At 36.7% G+C, this 19429-nt stretch overlaps 1 protein-coding gene across 5 annotated transcripts in view; it reads right to left on the bottom strand.

Annotated features, from left to right (window-relative positions):
• Positions 1-59: 59 nt before the first annotated feature.
• Positions 60-19429, bottom strand: part of ctnnal1 (catenin (cadherin-associated protein), alpha-like 1) — a 56104-nt gene continuing 36734 nt past the window's right edge. For 2 of the 5 annotated variants that reach the window (XM_079590359.1, XM_079590361.1), the window contains exons 6-19: positions 18047-18217; positions 16958-17158; positions 13865-13954; positions 12343-12501; positions 11959-12051; positions 10363-10513; positions 9460-9497; positions 9319-9369; positions 8607-8761; positions 8322-8370; positions 5963-6019; positions 4989-5108; positions 4233-4316; positions 1190-2030 (exon numbers count right to left, since the gene is read on the bottom strand). In XM_079590359.1, the coding sequence (XP_079446485.1) occupies positions 1866-2030; positions 4233-4316; positions 4989-5108; positions 5963-6019; positions 8322-8370; positions 8607-8761; positions 9319-9369; positions 9460-9497; positions 10363-10513; positions 11959-12051; positions 12343-12501; positions 13865-13954; positions 16958-17158; positions 18047-18217 (1584 nt within the window). In that variant the 3' untranslated portion in view covers positions 1190-1865. Of the gene's footprint in view, positions 607-1150; positions 2031-4232; positions 4317-4988; positions 5109-5962; positions 6020-8321; positions 8371-8606; positions 8762-9318; positions 9370-9459; positions 9498-10362; positions 10514-11958; positions 12052-12342; positions 12502-13864; positions 13955-16957; positions 17159-18046; positions 18218-19429 lie in introns of those variants that run through there. The other 3 variants (XR_013795018.1, XR_013795019.1, XM_079590360.1) reach the window with 3 other exon arrangements.

The raw sequence follows: 19429 nt of genomic DNA, 5'->3' as shown, positions 1-19429 counted from the left end.
GTAAGAAATGTTTAAAACCGCAGATGTCATGCTTTGTGCATAAATAAATCACTCAGTCATTAATATTTTAAGAAAAATAACGTATATTTAGATTTTTTTCTGATTTAACAATCATTCAATGGTCCAACACTAATACAACTTGAGGTCATAGCTGCACAATCATCTCTAAAGCTTATGGTTTGACTGACTGCAGTGGAATCAGTGAGTGGAAACCCAATTCTGAAGAGCCTTTTAATCTGTGCCACACTAAAAAGTTGCTCTCCAGTACACGACAGCCTAAAGTTAAACTATTGATTTATATACTTTCTTCACTATAACCTTTTAGGTTAATGTACCAAAGCTTGACTTACATTGTTAGGATTGAAGTAAAAATAGAAATCACAGTGACCTACAAGGCAATCAATACTATTACAAGAAAGAACACCTAAAGGGACAGTTCAACCGAAAATGAAAACGCTCATCATTTACTCACCCTCATGTCATTCTAAACCTTTATGATATTCTGTGGAACATAGAAGATATTTTAAAAATATGTTTTAACTGTTTCTGTCAATACAACGACCCAATGACTTTGGATAAAAACATTTTTTGGAACTTCAAAATACACTGCCCAGCCAAAAAAGAAAAACGCTCTTTGGATTATTTGGAAACGCTGATTGGATCATTATTGTGATTGTTATGTTTCTAGCATGTTATATGTTTGGCAACAGTACTTCTAGCCCTAACTGATGGAGTGTGTAGCTTTTCATTTATTAAACAACCATGTAGGTAGACACATAAAGGCCATATTCCAGGATGACAATGTCAAGATTCATCAGGCTTAAATTGTGAAAGAATGGTTAGGAATGAAGAATCATTTTCTCTTCTGCATTGGCACCTCTGAGTCCAGACATCACAAGTCACACCATTTATTTCCATCAAGAGATGCATACATTTTTGGTCAAGATCTTGTATTGTCAATGCAAGAGTCTAGCACTCTGTAAAGTTTCCTCCAGCACATCCCGAAGACTTTCAATGAATTTAAGGTCTGGACTCAGAAGTGCCGATTCATGTGTGAAAATTATTCTTCATGCTCCCTCCCAACCATTCTTTCACTATCTGAGTCTGATGAATCTTGACATTGTCAAGTTTAAGAAATGAAAAGCTACTTGCCTATTTAAATCCAAACAGCGATGACTTATTTTTTTTTGACTGGGCAGTGTATCTTTTTTTGTGTTTGACAGAATGAAAGTCATACAGGTTTGGAACGACATGAGGATGACAATGACAAATCATTTTAGGGGGAACTGTCTCTAAAAGTGGAAATGGTATTTTTCATTAACATCCTTCAGAAATGCCTATTTGGAAAGCTTCCCTTGCTGTAAACTCTCAAACAGAACACCAAGATGCTAATTTCTCATAGTAATGTCCAAAGTCACTGAAGTTGTGTCTTACAGCCTTGAGCAGACTGCCATGTGGCAAGACCAGTGTAGGAAGATGATTAAAACTGGATATATTTGGCATCAACTTGAACATGAGGCAGTTATGTTAAATACAGTGTGCAGTTTTTTTTGCATCAAAACTTTTTATAATGTACACCTCAATGTTGGCTAATCACGAGAAACGCCGTTGAATATTGTTTCGGTTAAAACCGTAGCTTATTTACCAGCCATTACACTTGAAACAGTTGCATAATGACTTCAACACATGCAATGAAGGATTTTTCTTCAATATCTTTTGGTATCTGGAATGAGCCTGGTAACGCTAACACTATCGTACACCACAAAGCGAATGGGCAGAATCACAAAGAATGGCACGTTGTGAGCGAGTGCATTGCCATGCACTGTGTATGGGAGAACCAAAGGCGATCCTGCCTGGTTTCAGATCTATTTGCTCTCCAGGAATGTTACATTGGCCATGTGCTGCTCCAGGGATTTGACCCCAAAGCCGTTGGATCCTTTGCCGTTCAGAGTTTCCTCGCTGACAGGCGTGCTCAGCTGCTTCTCCCTCCAGTGCTGAGGAGAAGACTGGCAACTGCATTCCGATTGACACTGGAATTAAAGGTAGAAGGTAAAGTTAAATACAAACATGCTAGGATTTGATCATATACATTTTTTAAAGTCACCATGTGTCTAAAGAAATGGAGTCTTCTCTTTTAAACAATTAGACAAAGATCTAAATGATAAGAAAAGATATAAAACGCAGAGAATTACAGATCTTGGAAAATCTCTAAGGGCCATGAAGTTTTCATAAGGTGACAAAAACACATCCTGTGAACTGTGTGTATACCACATCCTGTAAAGGTGATGCATGTTGCATTATGTGTGTGGGTGAATTTGGGTTCTGAGGGACAAGAACATTGTTGTGTGTGACTGCCAAATATAAAGGCATAAATAAATAAAATCAAACTGATTTTTGTATTGCAAATGCCATTGACGCAAACAGAAAAGTGTTGAAGCATGACGCAAGTAATGCAACTATTAACGCACGCAGGAAATAAGCAGCGTGTGCGTAAATGTAGAGATTTTGTGCATCATTAGTGATTATAATAAGGGGGCCTTGAGAGCTCTGTGTGGAAGATCTTTTGGAGAGAGAGAGAGAGCATACAAGCGAGCGGAAGCCAGCTACAAAACCACAACATCAAAAGAAGACACCTAACATTCTTAGAGAAGAGCACATACACTGAACAGAGACGAGGTAAGCCTTCAAATGATATTGTGTATCTGGCCCATGGAACTTCCAGCTTGCAGAGAGAGATATATAGCTTTTGTCTATGCAAGAAATAATAAAATGAGAATGAGGACTGCCCTCAAACTCTGATAGTATAGTCTCAGTCTGTTCATTGCTGTAGAGTGAGAATCCATTTGGGGTATCATGAGATGACTGTCTGAAAAAGATACATTTGTATAACGATATCCCGACAGACTTTACAAAGTCGGTCAAGGTTGCCAACCAGTCGCAATAGTGTGGGCCGTGGGAGTGCATAAGCAGGCGTAGCTGTCCTCTGAGGGCGAAGAGCCAGCTGTGGTGCGCTGAACGAAGGCTAACCCACACGACTCGGGTAGGTTTGGTTGTGCTTGGTTAGTGAGTAGAGTAGAGTAGACCCTGAGATAATATATTCGGAAAGAGAGAATATTATACGCCTACCTGACTCCTCCTGAATCTATAAAGGTACACCATTTACAAGAGTTGAGTAATATAAAGAGGAAGTGGCTCGTGACCAAGATAGAGTTACGTGTTCGCGGTAGAAACCACCCGGAGGGTGACGCGGCACACATGAAATCAAAATGAACAGTTCTTATTTATGGAATAATGCTCTTCTCTCATGACGTGTTTACTGGTGTGAGTGCGGGAACTGGTCACTCACATGAGATCAACCAATAGCAAACCACAACTATACAATGGTCAAATTAATTCCCAATGGACAAAATCAAGTCCTGCCCTACTTTTTTTCTAGTTTTAAAAGCCGTTTCACTCGGATATATATCACAATAGGGAAGAAAAGACTAATCACAACTTCTGTTTAATTCTGGATTTAAAATAGATTGTACAGAACTAAATCTAATCACGCTAGAACATTACATAATAATTGAGGGTGCACAATATATATGTTTATTTAGATATTTTTTTTATGTAAATCTATTGTAGGAGACCTCCAAAACAAAATTAGGAACCTTTAAAATAGCATAATAGGGGGACCTTAATTATGCATGTTCATGTCCTCTGTTTTTACATTTTGATTACCCTTTTAATCATCTAACACTATGTGTAAAATCGAAAAATGTAATCGGCCAGAATTTTTATAATCTCTAATAATAACATAATAGTGTAACACTGTGTCCTTTATATGTCAAGTTTTTGTCCTGTCCAGCCATAACCAATGTTAAAACTTCAGGTTGATATTGATAAGCTGATAATTATTCTTATTATGGCTGATAGATAGCCAATAAATGGACAATATTAAAATTCTATATTTAGTCTAAATTAATTTTCAAAATTCACTATAAACTAAACTCAATCATTTGTAATGCTACAAGTGAATTTAAGCATACCAAAATATATATTTAAAAATATATATATTCTGAATATTTTGAGGTTCAGCAGATTTAAAACTTAACTATAAGTTTGTATTAGATGACACAAAGGTAATATAAATATAAAAATATATATAAATGAGCAAAAATAATTAAATACATACCGATACCAATACATTTAAAAAATAATTAATCCCAGATCTTCATGTTGCTACCAACCTTTCTGATGAGCTTATTACAGATCGGCAGTAAGTAGACCACCACAGTCAAGATGCCTTTGGTATTCTGTATGGATGAGTCGACCTGAACAAGACAAGAAACCGATGCATCATTAGCTGACCAAACTACCCAAAATAAAAATAAAATGAACAAGTACAACACGGCTGCTGGTTTGGGCTCACATTTCAGTCAAGCTATCATTTTGCTGCAACAAAAATCTATACATATCTGACAGGTGATTTGTGGAACAGACTGGTTCACACATAATTGTTTTCTCTAAATAAAATGCTTGGAAACCATGCGAGGGCGAGACATGCTGGGAGATTCTGATTGAGCTTGTTTTCCGGAGATCGTTTTCTTGGTTTCACAGCACGACACAAACATAGCCTCTATAAACCTATTTAAACCCGCCTTTGGCTGTGACCTTTGCTTTATCAAAACAGAAGGATGACCCTAGACAGCATGCCATTTTATCGGGTTAAATGGAGTCACGATAGAGTAAGGTCAGGGTCTTTGCAAGAGAAACAGATTTATTATCTAATCACATGTGGCAGTGACCTATGTCTATATCATTCTCTTTAAATGCCTATATTAAGATCAATCTATCTATTTTGAATAATCCAATTCTAATTTATAAATTAAAGTGAATTACTGGATTAAATTGTCAAGTCAAACAAACAAAATCACTATTTATGTCTCATCTGCTCCATTCATTCACTGATTCACAAGCACAGGCCTGCGGTTATATTGCATTACCTTCTGAAAGATGGCGCTCTTCCCCTGAACCGGAGTCTTGGCACAGACCTGAAGCTGTTGACATGCGGTTGACAGCTTCTCGGTCTCAGATATAATAAGCATTCGGTCTTCATCCAGCAGCTATAACACAGACACAATATATTTCCATAACATTTAAAGTACTGTCAGATCACATGAGAGATGAGAAGTCTAAACAAATTCTAACGCAGTGGCTGTTTTGCTTGGAGACTCATTTTTTTTTACATTAGACATCAAGTTTTTTTTATTATGCCCTCTAAATATGCAAAAGTATTAACATGACAGGCTGAATAGGACAATAAAAAAGTATATTTATATATATATATATATATATATATATACATACATACACACACATATAAAATGAAATTATGCACATTTTATTTTATTTGTATAATATTATATATACTTATTTTACATAATATAATAAAATAACTTTTGAAACTTAGCTATATATATTAATATTTTATACTGCTTTTTTATTGTGGTGTATTGTATTCTATGCATATAGCATTGTTTTTCCTTCTTTCTATGACCCTTTCAGGACTTCCTGAGGCAAGGACAAATTTAACAATCTAATAGCCCTAATTGAGACTTGCACCCAAACCTGCATTAGGTTTGCCAAAGTGAGGTAATTGCTGGATTTGAACTGATGGATAAATAAGTGGACGTAAGCCATTTGTATTAGCTGTACTCTGCTAGCAGCTGGGGAAATGCATTGTGGGTCAGGCATGTTTGCGATTATTAATCAAACCATGCGGTGTACCACAGGTGTCAGGCTCTGTGATTATGGATGTGTGGCCCCTGTCCGCCCCAGCCGAGCAGGGGTTAACTAACACTGATAGCCATGTCTCTGTGGTCCCAATGAGATGGATGGCAGTCATTACAGTCCTTTATTTACAGGCATCTAATTAAACTGGTACATAAAGGACTGGTGTGCACGCCGGCTGTGTTACCTGTGAGGAGAGAGAGTGGAGGATTGGACACAGCTGGAGACCTTGGTCTGACAACACCTGAAAAAAACAATCCATAAATGTAAGACCTGATTGTACCAGAGTAAAATTTATACAATTTGGATTAACAGGATTATGAAAAAGTGATTAAAAAAAAAAATCACACAAATCAGTTAAAGGAGCATCAAGATTTACACTGTACACTGGCACAAGATAAAGACTCGCATTGAGATCACATGACCATCTGAATACTATCAAAGTTACTTTCAATGAAAGTCAGTTCACTCCGTGGTCATATTTGCAATGCCTCCGGGCAGCTAATGAGGGCATCCAAGACTAAACTTAAATGGGGAAATCCTGAAATCTCACAAAACTACTTGTCTCATACGCATTTAAATAAAATATTTCAAATCAGCAACAAAATCTGACATGAACCATTCCATAAATGTTGTTTCTTATGCTCAAATAATAAAAAAAGCTTATATTTGTCAAGTCAATGCGCATGTGCGGTTCTAAGCGCATGTCTCATGCACTGACTGTGTCTCAGGACACTGACTGTTTCACTACTGACTGTTTCCAGAGCTTCAAACAGCAGTGACACGATGACCAATTGCCAACTGGCTGTTTTATTTAGCTCATAAATCTTATTTTGCCATATTTCATGTTGCACATTCTCCCATTCATGGTAATGAGTGCACCAAAGCCTTTGATACTATTTAATCTATTTCATCAGTATAATCTCCAATATCACTGCTGTTTTAGCCAGCAAAACCTAAATGACACATTATTTACCGCACTGAAATTAAAGACTGACATCTCAGTGAAAATGTCAAAATCAGCATTCAGGAGTCTAATGCAAAGGTTAGTGTCATGTCAAAATTATAATAATTACCAGAAGATTATGTTCGGAGCGGGGCGGATCTTCAGAAACTGGTCGTTACTATAGCAATGCTCATAACATCAAAATTGATCCATGTAGGAAAAATACCATAATTACCACAGCAAAATACTTAATCGCTATATTAAATCACCTCTTTATGCTCTTGCACAGTTTTAAAGACCAAATCGAATCAGGTAACAGTCATGCAAAATGGCATACATGTATAGAGGTACGTAGTAGACGTTTTAATGTATGGTTGCCGCTGTTTTGACAGAACATTGATAAGTTTGAGACTTTGTTACTTTAAATTAACAAAGTTAAGTTTCCAAGTTGTAATTGTGAGTTTGACGTGATCTGTTTACTAGTAGGAAACTCATAATTATGGCAATTGCAAAAGTGAATTCAGTGAAGTCAGAAAAGGCCATAAAAAGAGGTACGTATTAGTGCCCCATTCATGCTATTTTAAAGGTTCTTCATTTTGTTTTGGAGGTCTCCTACAATAGATTTACATGCATCCAAGGTCAAAAGATTGTACTTAAATTTTCTCATATTATACATCAGCTCTATTCTTAATGTCTGAAATGGTTCAAACAAAGATTCAGTCTCTCTAAACCCCTACTTTCCGAGAACCTACTCTGCTCTGATTGGTCAGACGGCCCAGTCTGTTGTGATTGGCCTACAGCTTTCAAGTGCATGTCAGAAACCAAACGCCCATTTCCATATCTGAATTGTAGCTACGAACGTTTCATTAGCACTTGTATACACCGCGATACGAAACAATTCGAGTCCTCATCCTTTGGAAGTGCATGCAAAGTGGATTTGCTTTCGCAGCGCAGTCTTTCCCAAAAAACTCTTCCAGGCCTCAGCTACGACTATTGTGTTTGAGGGCGGGTCAAAGTAGATGTTGTTCCGCCAATGAAGACCATAGGCTGCCATTATGAAGATTTGTTTCAAACCTAAATAGGTTCATACATGAAGTAAGACTGGAATTATTGACTCCTTTTTTGCAGTTAAGAAACTTTTCTTAAGAAGATCTTAAATCTTTATTTGGGGAGGTAATAACTCTAATGATCATGCACTTAGATGTTTGAAACTTTGCAGACCTTTTACATTCACAAACAGCTATATTACACACTGAAAGGTAATATTCAGAAAAGCATAATGGGGCACTTTAAGAAACTTTGCAGTGCTGCTCTACTGTGATGTTGAGCAGGCTTGCTCTGTCAGATAAGAGGGTGTTAAGAGGAAGGTGGTGTGTTTGGGTGGAGGTCAGCGTACCCTCTGCTAATAGAAAGACACACTGCCTAATCAGCATTTACTCCACATTCACAGCACACAACCTGCTCTGGATCACAGTATCTCACAGACAAATGACAGCTGGCCCTTCTAATAATATATTGATCCATCTTTTCCAGGGGACTCATCGCTCCTAATGACACCTCGAACAGATTCAATTAAAAAAACCTACGAATGCTGGCTTACCTCAGCTTGGTGGAATAGATCCAAAGTAGTCTTTAGCAGGCCTTCCCCCCTAAATCACAGATGGAAAAACAGCAGAGTTAATAAAACATCCTTAAAGATCCATAAAACTGATTGTGTAGGTTGACAGAGAGTGCAGATTAACAACAAAATGGTTTTGTTTTTCTGAACAGGCATATTTCAGAAAGCTTAAACTTTCCAGCATACTGTGCTCAATTTCCTGTGTAATATAGCACTACTCGAACCAATCTGATAATCTGACTATAACGTTTATGAAAAGTGAGTTACCTGGTGAAGAGGTACATGGAATACGCCATGCTGGATACGATCTGACACAGTCGAACTATCTCGTGGTCCTGTTCGTCCCAGCGCTCCACCTCTGAGTCCACATCTGATGTGAGGAGACACAGTTCCAGCCCCAGCTTAGCAATAGTGGTTTGCTCCTGAATAGATCAAAACTTAAATTACAATTATAATGAAACCGAAAATATAAATATTAAAGCAAATTCAATATATTAAGTACTATAATACTATCTAAATAATAAATACAAAAATATATAAAATACTAAAATAACACTGACTGCATATCATCTTGTAAGATGTAATGATTTGAAGTTTTGACTTTTAATTTTGTGACACAATTCATAAATAAAACTAAATAATTCTGTTTCATCACACTTTTACTTATCAGTTGTCCATTTTAGTTCTTTAAATCTTAATCAACTTCCATTGTAGCTTATGTTTTGTCAAGTCCAGGGTCATTACAGACACTTATAGACAATTATTGGGTTTTGGGGGTGCAAATTTCAAATTTACACATTTGAAAATGCAAATATTGTAATCTTCATATGGAAATGGAATGGCAAACAGCTACCGTATATAATTTGCAGGACAAAAAATACATATAAGGTCAAGAATAGAGCATGACAGAAAATGTTCAACCCAGTTGATAAACAATCCAACTTCTGATCACATCATATTTCATTATGAGAAATTGTACCTCAGCATCAAGTTTGGCAGCCTTGACTGTCTTCAGGTTAGCAGAGTGTTTCTAGAGAATAGATGAATCAGTAAATATAATGAAGGACATGATATGGAAAGAGAAATTTGTAATAAAATCGTAATTGCTTGTGAGACTCACCCCTGGTCTTGGAAGAGACAGATATGTTTTCTTATCACCTAAAATGAGGTAGACATGTTATGTATTAAGACCCAAAATATCCATAACATGAAAATATGCCAACAGAACCCTACAAAACATGATTCAAATGTACGTCTAGCCTAAAAAATGGCTGTGTATTATGATGTGGATGAACAGATGAACAAAGGCATGATCTTGGGGGGGGGGGGGGGGGGGGGGGGGGTGACAGTTTGTTTTGGGAAATATCTTGGTTGGCACTGATGATGACTGGGAATCTCTCGTCTGGAACAAAACATCTCCCCAGGCACCGGATTTCTGTCATGTTACTGATGCCTTCCTTCAAACTCTGACAAATATTGTTCCTACATAAAGCGTTTTATGCACTGCCATGAGAAAACCACAGTTCCACTCGGAAGAGTCAACATCGCTCAAAACACATCCTTGAGCGGTATGTCCAAATACAGATGGACGAAAGGACTTTCACAGACCTGTAATCTCAGTGGGACCGCTGCAGTGTGCCCATAACCTTGCCTACAGAGGTTTATCCAGTCTCTATTCAATTACCTCATGTGAGGGATGTGGATGCAGTGTAAATGTCAAAGCCGCACATCTTTAGCGGATGGAAAAGATAGCAATCTGGCCATGAGGAAAAAGACCTTTAAAAACTGTTATCGCTGCCCTGCCCATAGGCATGAGCAAATGCATTTTGTGCACCTGAAAATAACTGCTACTGATGGAATCAAAGCACCCTTAGAAGCCAGATTACAATACTGTAGTATGTAGTGTGGTAGTGTGGGAAATGCAGATAACATAAGAGACATACGGGCGCTTCATATCTTGGGTTGGAAGAAGGACCTGTTCGAGTTTGGAGTCCTATAAGACTGAACGGCTTGATTGACGTACCTCTGCGGCCCTCAAACACATCATTGATCTCCTTCAGTAGGATGCCCATGTCGCACAGCTGGGACTCCCAGGCCTCGCAAAACACATCCAGGTTTTCTTTGGCTATCTTGCTTGTGGGGTGCAGAGCAAGGGTCTGTGCCGCTGAGATGATCTGAGAGGAGAAATTGAGAGGAAACAGCGCCCTGAATTTAGCAAACTATTTTCAAGATTTTTCTCACCACTTTTAAATGCATTACCATTAGAAAATGTTGGGGTCAGTAAGATTATTATTATTATTTTTTACCTTTATTCCTCAAGGACAGATTATTGATCAAAAGTAACAAAAGACATTTGTTACATGTTACAAAAGATTTCCATTTAAAAAAAAAATGCTGTTCCTATTCCAAGAGTCCTGAATAAATTTATAATAAAAAAACAGTTTTCAACGATGATAATAATAATAAATGGTTCTTGAGCATCAAATCAGCATATTAGAATGCTTTTCTGAATCATGTGACAGTGAAGACTGGAGTAACGGCTGCTGAAAATTTATTTATTCCATCACATGAATAAATGTCATTTTAAAATCTATCAAAATAGAAAGCAGGTACTTTAAATTGTAGTCATTGTTTTCATTTTATTTTGATCAAATGAATGCAGCCTTGGTGAGCAGAAGACGCTTCTTTCAAAAACATTTTAACTTCTGAACTGTAGTGTAATTTTTATGTGACTGCATAATTAGACTCCTGTGCAACATCTGAATATCATTATTCACCGTTGGGTTCTCTCCAGTGTCCCACAGCATAAATGCAGCATCTAACTCTGTCGGTAACTGCATAATTATGATTTACAGCTTACTGGGAGGACATTTCAAAAAACACACACACACAGCGAAGCAGAGCTGGTCTCCGCTGAGGGTGTGGATTCAGCGGCTAATTACATGTGGCTTTTGGAATAACTGATAAAGCAACTCATTATCATGCACCCCTGAAGCTGCTGCTCTCCTGCTGTGCTCTTATTGGCTGCCTGATCTTTAGGCCTCATCATTATTGGCTGGTGAGTGAGGTCGCCCTCTCTCAGAACACTCATTCCTGCATGCAATCAGATATGATAATGAAGCGTGCTGATGAAAAGCACTGCAAATATACTCGGTTAAATATTGCATTCTGCATATTCGCCCAATCTAACCTTTTCATTTTCATTTAATTTGTTAATTAATGTTTGTATTGAAAAGGGAAACTTGAACAGCAAAGATGATTTCAATGCATGCTTTAGTTTTTCCATCCAGCTCTGTGCGCTGAAGATGCATTTTAATTGCAATTTTCTTGCTATTTTAGCAATTTTAGTTATTTTCTTGCCTGCGTGTCTAAGTGTGTTTGCCTCGGCTGTTTTTCTGTAATCAGAGCCGCAAAGTCAACAACAGAGCACAAAATGTGTCAAATAAGCATTGTTGATTTTTGAAAAATAAGCATGAATAACCAAAAAAAAAGGCGAGTAACAATATTCAGTGTTTTTATTAACAAAATCTATAAAGTTTCTGAAAGCCTTGCCAAATAATATATCAAGCTGAGAAGCCAGAGTACAACTCTTATAGCAGACAACCTCTCTTTTGTTTACCTGCGGACCAATGACACGAAAAGTTTCCTCAGCGTGAATGCACGTGATCTCCAACGGCTCGGTCCCCGAAATGTGGCAGAGCAAACGACAAGTCTGAAATCAGAATAAATGGCACCACATTAAAGTTAAACCTGTAGTGATATGTAAATAGTCGATTATACAATATGTGATTGTTAATTGCATTGCAATGCATCAATCTGATAATAAAAGTATTGAATCCACATATTATGGAGTATAATAACTACGATAATAATATCGAGTTTATTTCAAATCCCAAATTATTTTCATAAACTCCTATAGTTTGCCTAATGTATTATTTTGTTAATATTCCACAATGGTGTAAATGGGCCCTGCAGAAGAGATCGTGTTAAATAGTGCAGTCACCTCCACCAGCTGCTCTTTGTGTTCGGTGAGGGTGCCGGCATAGTCAGCCACAGCCTCCAGGTTTCCATCGCCACCCGAGGCCTTCAGGGCCTGCAGCACCAGATGATCTGAATGCAGCTTCAGCAGTTCAGTGGCCCTCCCCACTGCTACCTTATGAAGCTAAACAAAGGGGAAAATGTGCAATAATGTGGGCACACCAGTGAATTCCCCTAAGTAATGGCATTAATTACATGCTAAACAAGATAATATTGTTTTAGCAACATAAATGTTATTTTTTAACTTTAACTTTGGACTTTTCAATTGTTAAATGAACAACCAGGCAGCAACTGCACTGATTCAATAATAATTCAAAACTAACAACACAATACACCATCAATCCTTCTTCCAAAACGTGTTCTTTTCTTGCCCTGATTCACTACGGTAAGCTTATTATACGCGTTTATATTTTAGGCCAAGCGGGATGCTTTTCACAGGAAATTGTGTACTTGTGTCACTCGCCCATGCGTGTATGTGCACTATGGATACACACCAATATAGGCATGTTGACAATTTTGTGAGAAACACACACAGCGAGTCACGAATTGAGTTTTCTTTCGCGTCTTCTTGCACTTGAATGCTTAAAAACACTTGCAAATGCTAAACATTCATGAGCACTGGCCTTATCGGGACAGTGACAGTTCCGTCACCTCAAGGCAATCAATCTGGCAGTCTTTATTGTCGAGCCCTGCATTTAGATCCAGTGCGTCGATTCTGCATCAGTTCCTGTGTACGCCTCTCTTTTTCTCGCGTTGAGTGCTTGTGTGTGAGAAAGCGACAGATGACGCTCTCAGCAAAGCGACGGTGCGTAAAGCTCAGCAGGCAATGAAATTATATCTGCGCTAAACTTATTTTTTGCCTCTAACTGAATCACATGCGGCTGAAATCGTACAATTTACTAGCCATTGGCTAATATTTGGTCGCATATGCCAGTGATTTACTCGCATTGTAGAGGATTGATATTATTAATTAATAATTGTATTTTTTTCTCTTTCGCAGATCAATAAACTACTGAAATATGGTATTATATCCTATATACAGGTTATAATAAGACCCTAAACAGTACTTTACATTTCCACAGACTGTGGAACCTCTTTGAACTATTTCATCTGTACTATCTATTTGTTTTTTTGTGGTCTGTTTAGCATTCTTCTATGTTTTTTTGTATAATCTCTGTCACCAAAGAAGGCTGTATATAATTTCTGTTATGTGACAAAAAAGCAATTTTCATTTAAAATCTGTCAATTATCTAAATGGATTCAGTAAATGATTCATTACAAACTGATATCTCAGTATTTTTGAGCCATTTGTTAAAAGAATCGTCTCAGAGTAATTTGTTCATGAATCAGACTACAGGGTCCCGATTTGTTTTTGCATGTTTAGGCAATGCAATAGAAAAATATGCAAGTCTTTCTTTTATTCTTAACTCATGACATTCAGTGTCATGGATTCAATCCCTGTGCATAGCTTGTCGCAAGAATCTCACCTCTCGCCTGAGATCACTGACACTCTGACAAGTCTTCAAAATAGAGAGCTCCATCTCGTCTGTGGCCTCTTTGGCTTTAAGCAACTGCTGCTGGAAGGGAAGAGAAACCGAAACAAAGATAGAATGAGAACTTAACACACTTCAACCAACCGAACGTGCACAAGGCACCAGCCATGTTGAAGAGCCCGTCAAGTTTCAACACAAGTGTCAGCGTGGCTCAAGCAGCCTGAAAGACGGACATGACAGTCTTTATCTGCGGTTTTCTCTTCAGAGGACAGGCAGACAGGTGGGTGGGATTGCTTTCAGACGGGATTACGGTGGGGTGTCAACACAAACACGGCACACAAGCCATGTGAATGTTTGAAGCGCTCTCATCTTCATGCTTTACTCGGAGACATCACACTGGGACTGCAACAGTCATTGCACTTCAGTGAACACACACCTAATGTTTCTGTCACTGAAATGTTGGAACAAGTGGGGAACAACCCTAATATTATGATGTAAAAACAACACTGTCTCTAGATACGTTTCGGCTGATGACAGCAAAGACGTACCCTCGTCGTAAACACTCAAGGACTGTTTAAGTAGACAGAAAGAGTAAATAAATTGCAGTGCTTGAGTGATGAAAACTCATACCCATGTTCTGTTTATAGACCGGTGCACTCAAAAATGTCAAGAGTTTGTTTAAATGGACAGTTCCAATCTGATTGGCTTGTTTTATGCAATTTACAGAAGTAATTGTACACATGTTTTTTTATATCTATCTGCTTTTGAGGAAGAACGAATCACTGGATTCGAAGTTTGGAAGATTGGCGTCAGAGTTGTCTGAAAACTAGTGAACCAGTCATCCATAAGCAGAAGTGTATGTTCCACTTTGTGTTCTGAGTTGTGTGTGTGGGGAAAACTGTATATTTTACATTTGGGAAAACAGTAATTATGATCAGAGTCTATAATTTTAAAGAACTTTCCACACTATTATTGTCTATTATTTTGATATAACCCATTTGAGATAAATCCTCCCCCTAAATAGCAAGTAAAACAAAACAAATTGTCACTTTAGATGTTGGTCAGACAGTCTCTTCCTGTCCAAGTGGGCGATTCTTGGCCAGAATCAGCTGTGATGAAGACCACATATTTTGCCTGAGTGTATAGCCTGAGACTAATGAAAACTAGAAAACAGTTCAATTGGAAAATAAAAACTACACGAGAAAATCAAATGTATAGAAATATAACGAATAAATGTAAAAAAAAAAAAAAAAAAAAAAAAAAGGTAACACTTTAGATTAGGGTACCGGTACACATGAACTATTAACTAGTTGTTTATCAGCATGCATATTGGCTGTTTATTAATACTTATAAAGCACATATTAATGCTTTATTCTGCATCCCTTAATCCTACCCAATACCTAAACATAACCACTACAACAATTACCTTATTTACTATCAGTAATTAGGAGTTTATTAATGGAAAACTTTGTTAATAGTGAATGTGTTCCCTAATCTAAGTGTTAAATGAAATCAAACAGTGTGTAAATGATCACGTGTCTGAGTCCCACACATTTTGACCAATACAGTACCATGACATTTCATTAACTTTTCTGTTGTGACTACTGAATTTTTAATAATTTTTTATTATTTGAATTCTGTTGTCTTCTGACGCGAAACAATATATTGTGTGTAAGAAACTTTTTTTTACTTTTTTAACTATAAATCATTGCTTTAGGTCTACCATCACATGAGCATTCATATTGTGACATGATGTAAATCCTTGTGAAGCACACCTGTCGTTTCTCTTCAGAAGACATTGATTCATCCACTGGGGTCAAATGGATTACCGTCACAATGTGGTTTTTCAAGTGTCAACCCAGCGGCACTCATTCAATGGCATTTTATGGACTCACAGAGATGGATTGTTTTCTTTAAAAATTTAGTTTGTTTATCTGAAGAAAGCAAGTCATATACTTTGGAGATGGCATGAGGGTGAGTAAATTATGAGAAAATAAAACATTTTGGGGTGAAACATTACTTTAAAAGGCTCAGAAATGTGGTTACAAATCAGACTGCGGCAATGAGCAAGTTATACTACATACCCAAGAGCAATTTCTAGCATGCAAAATAGTTGAGCACAATTAGAAAAAAAAAATCTACTACTAGAATTTCGAGGTCTTTTCCTTGACTTTAATGATTTGATTTATTTCCATGAATTTTCTAGTCCTGAAAAGAATAAATTTTTAATTCCCTAATATCCAGGTTTTCCATGACAGTGGGAACGCTTTATTTTATACATTTTGGGCTACTATTTAACATTTCACATTCGCCATGTGTTCTGGTGAGATCATGTTACTAGTAATGTCCAAAGAATTTGCTTTGCACAAATGCATAAGAGTTATGAAAAGTTAACACTTCAACTTTCCATTTTTAATTTTTTTTTTAAGTCAAAAAACGAAAAAATATTTTTCCTTGAACAGAGTTTTTCTTTCACAAGCCATTCAGTGTATAGCATTGAATACCATGTCAGTAAATACCAACCTTCACATTAATGCCGCTATTGAACCATTACAGTGTTTTTTCTTTCTTTTAATCCCTCTATATTTTTATAAGACATAAGATTTAGAGTCAACTATCTTTATACAAAAGTCCATATTTGATCTTAAAGAATATATATAAACGTTATTACATACAGAACTTAAAATCATGCAAGTATCAATAAAACTTGTCTGTGTGCTGCACAGTGAAGGAGAACATGGCACAATGCAAGCAAATGAATAGCTTATTCAAGAAACCAAAGAGAGGAAGCAGCAATGAATAAATGAAGACCTATAGATCTGCACTGCAGGGCTTATTTCTCCCAGTGTATGAGGTTCAGGGACAGTTACTCCACAGGAGGGGAGACATGCAGAACATCCTTCACACACTGCACAACAAAGACGTGAATGGCAGATATACAAGCCAAGAGAAAACTTTGCGTTAATATATCACTAACTGGGATGCAGTTTGTGAAGTTTTCCCCCCCTGCTGTCACCATCAAGTGAGACTCAAGTCATGTGGTGAATGACTACTCGGTGCAATCCCTAATGTGTGTATGTGTCTTACCGCATGTCTCCATGTGTTGATGAGCTGTTTGGTCTCCTGACGTGTGATCTGGCAGAGTTGTATGATTGTCTCTCTCTGCTCGTGGCTGGTGTAGGCAGAGTCTGTAAAGTCTTCGGTTTTCTCTACCAGAGCCTCCAGCTGAGCCGCCATTGCCTCACAGGACACACAGTACATAGAGTCTCTCAGAGCCTCCACTTTAACCTGAAACACAAACATCTGGTGAGATATTGAGATTAGTGGTGCATGACATACAGTATCAGTTACTGTTCAATGTCTGCATCTTTATATTATATAAGATGTTTAATTGCTTCAACCCATCCATAACATTAAAACAATTATCAGAATCAGTCAAAATGTCTTCTGCTTGGTCAGAGCACAGAATGAATCCTCCTCGATGTAGAAAATAATCTTACTTCAGGTTCTTTATACCCACAGCAATTAAGATGTACAACCACACATTTAAGTGAAATGCATATTAGGTACAGTTATTCTTAATTTTTTATATTTAAACGTACTATAATTTTAGGTATTGCTTAGTGATATGAATAGCAGTTTACATGACATTGTTGTATGCTAAACATTTAGATTTTCTTTGTTTGTAGATATTTTAATTTGCATTTTGTTTTATTTTATTGGTTTGTGCTGATGTAACACCTTAATTTCCCTTCGAGCATTAATAATTGTATCGTAATATTGTGAAATATTATTACAACTTAAAATAACTATTTTTTGTTGTAATACATTTCAAAATACAGCCACCAGTCTTCAGTGTCACATGATCCTTAAGAAATATTTTTAATGTGCAGATTTGCTGCTCATAAAAGTATCATTTTAAGTACCGTAAGTACATTTTCCCATAAAAAAAATAGAGCTGTGTTAATCGCGATTAATCGCATCCAAAATAAAAGTTTGTGTTCACATAATATATGTGTGTGTACTGTGTATAATTATTTTAGAACAACAACAACATTTGAACAGTTACTGTTATACGTGTATTGTTTGACTGATTGGACAACAAGCTATACTTTTAAAAGATGTCTGACTTTAAAAGAGAAACCTCATCGAAGAGCCCTTGGCCTACACCTGCACCTTAAAGTCTTTAATCCCAGCGTAGATGCTGACAGGAAGTGCTTTGGCCTCCCCACCGCTCCTCGTGTCAGTCACAATCTCAATGACTTGCTCCAGGGCCAGACGCATACGCTGAAAGACTGCTTCTTTGTTGATCCGTGCCGACTCACAGTCTGGATGTCTCAGACAAGTCTGAGAGGCAGAGAGGAACAAAAATTATCTTCCAAATGCAGAGGGACAAAAGAACAAATTTGACATGTGAACAGGGTGTTTTTACACTTCACTTCCTTTTTCAGAATAAGAAAAGAAATATTGAGGTACAAACAAGCTTAATGACTTAACTTTTTGTTATGTTTTTTCATAAGCAATTAACCATCAAAAAAGTTTTGGCCCTGTCTTATGTCATTTATGCAGTGCTTCAATAGTCCCTGTTTTTTCTGCATTTGAGTGGGTTGCTAAAATCAAGGCCTTATTTCCTGACAGAATGAACACTTTTCAGATAATAACTACTTTAACTTCTTTCTCTAACTAAATCTACATGAAACGGACCTAATAGAGCCAACTGCTTGATCTTGAACTCCCACATGAATCTGCTTAAATATTCGAGTTCAAGTCAGGTATGGCTCTCATTCAATAATAATTGCATTCAACTTTTCTTACTCTCATGCAAAATTAAAAATCTTATATATACATGTTGTGTTATTTTAATATATGTACTACATTTTAAATGTTTGGGGTCAGTAAGTTTTTTTTTTAATGTTTTTGAAAGAAGTCTCACCAAGGCAGCATTTATTTGATAAAAAAATAGTGAAACTGTAATATTGTGAAAAATTATTACATGTATAATATGCAATATATAATATGCTGATTTGGTGCTCAAGAAACATTTATTAATTAATGTTATTTATAAACATCATTATTAATGTTAAAATCAGTTGTGGTGCCTAATATTTTTGTGAAAACCATGATATTTTTTCATGATTCTTTGATAAACAGAGTTCAAAAGAACAGCATTTATTTGAAACAGAAATCTTTTGTAACAGTAAATATATTTACTGTCACTTTTGATTAATTAAATCCATCAGAGTTGAATACAAATATTAATTTATTTAAAAACAAATATCCTACTAAACCCAAACTTTTGAACGGTTATGTATATGTATAAATATATTCATATTTATAAAGTATTTCTAAGGCCACCAGGAATGATTTGCTGATTTAAGCTGTTTCTAAATTTGAATCTGTAATATAAACTTTTTTTGATGCACCATGATCTCTGCATGAAAACGTTTGAGAACAGGTTTTATGCACAAATGTGTGCGAATGCGTGGTTACTGCATAAGAAACGGTGATATTATATTAACATCTTTTAGACAGCAGATGGTACTCTCTTCCATAATCCTA

Source organism: Phoxinus phoxinus (assembly GCF_949152265.1).
Source record: "Phoxinus phoxinus genome assembly, chromosome: 19".
In the NCBI taxonomy this organism is placed as follows: domain Eukaryota; kingdom Metazoa; phylum Chordata; class Actinopteri; order Cypriniformes; family Leuciscidae; genus Phoxinus; species Phoxinus phoxinus.
The sequence above is the reverse complement of the archived record's forward strand: the minus strand, read 5'-3'. Positions and strand labels throughout refer to the sequence as shown.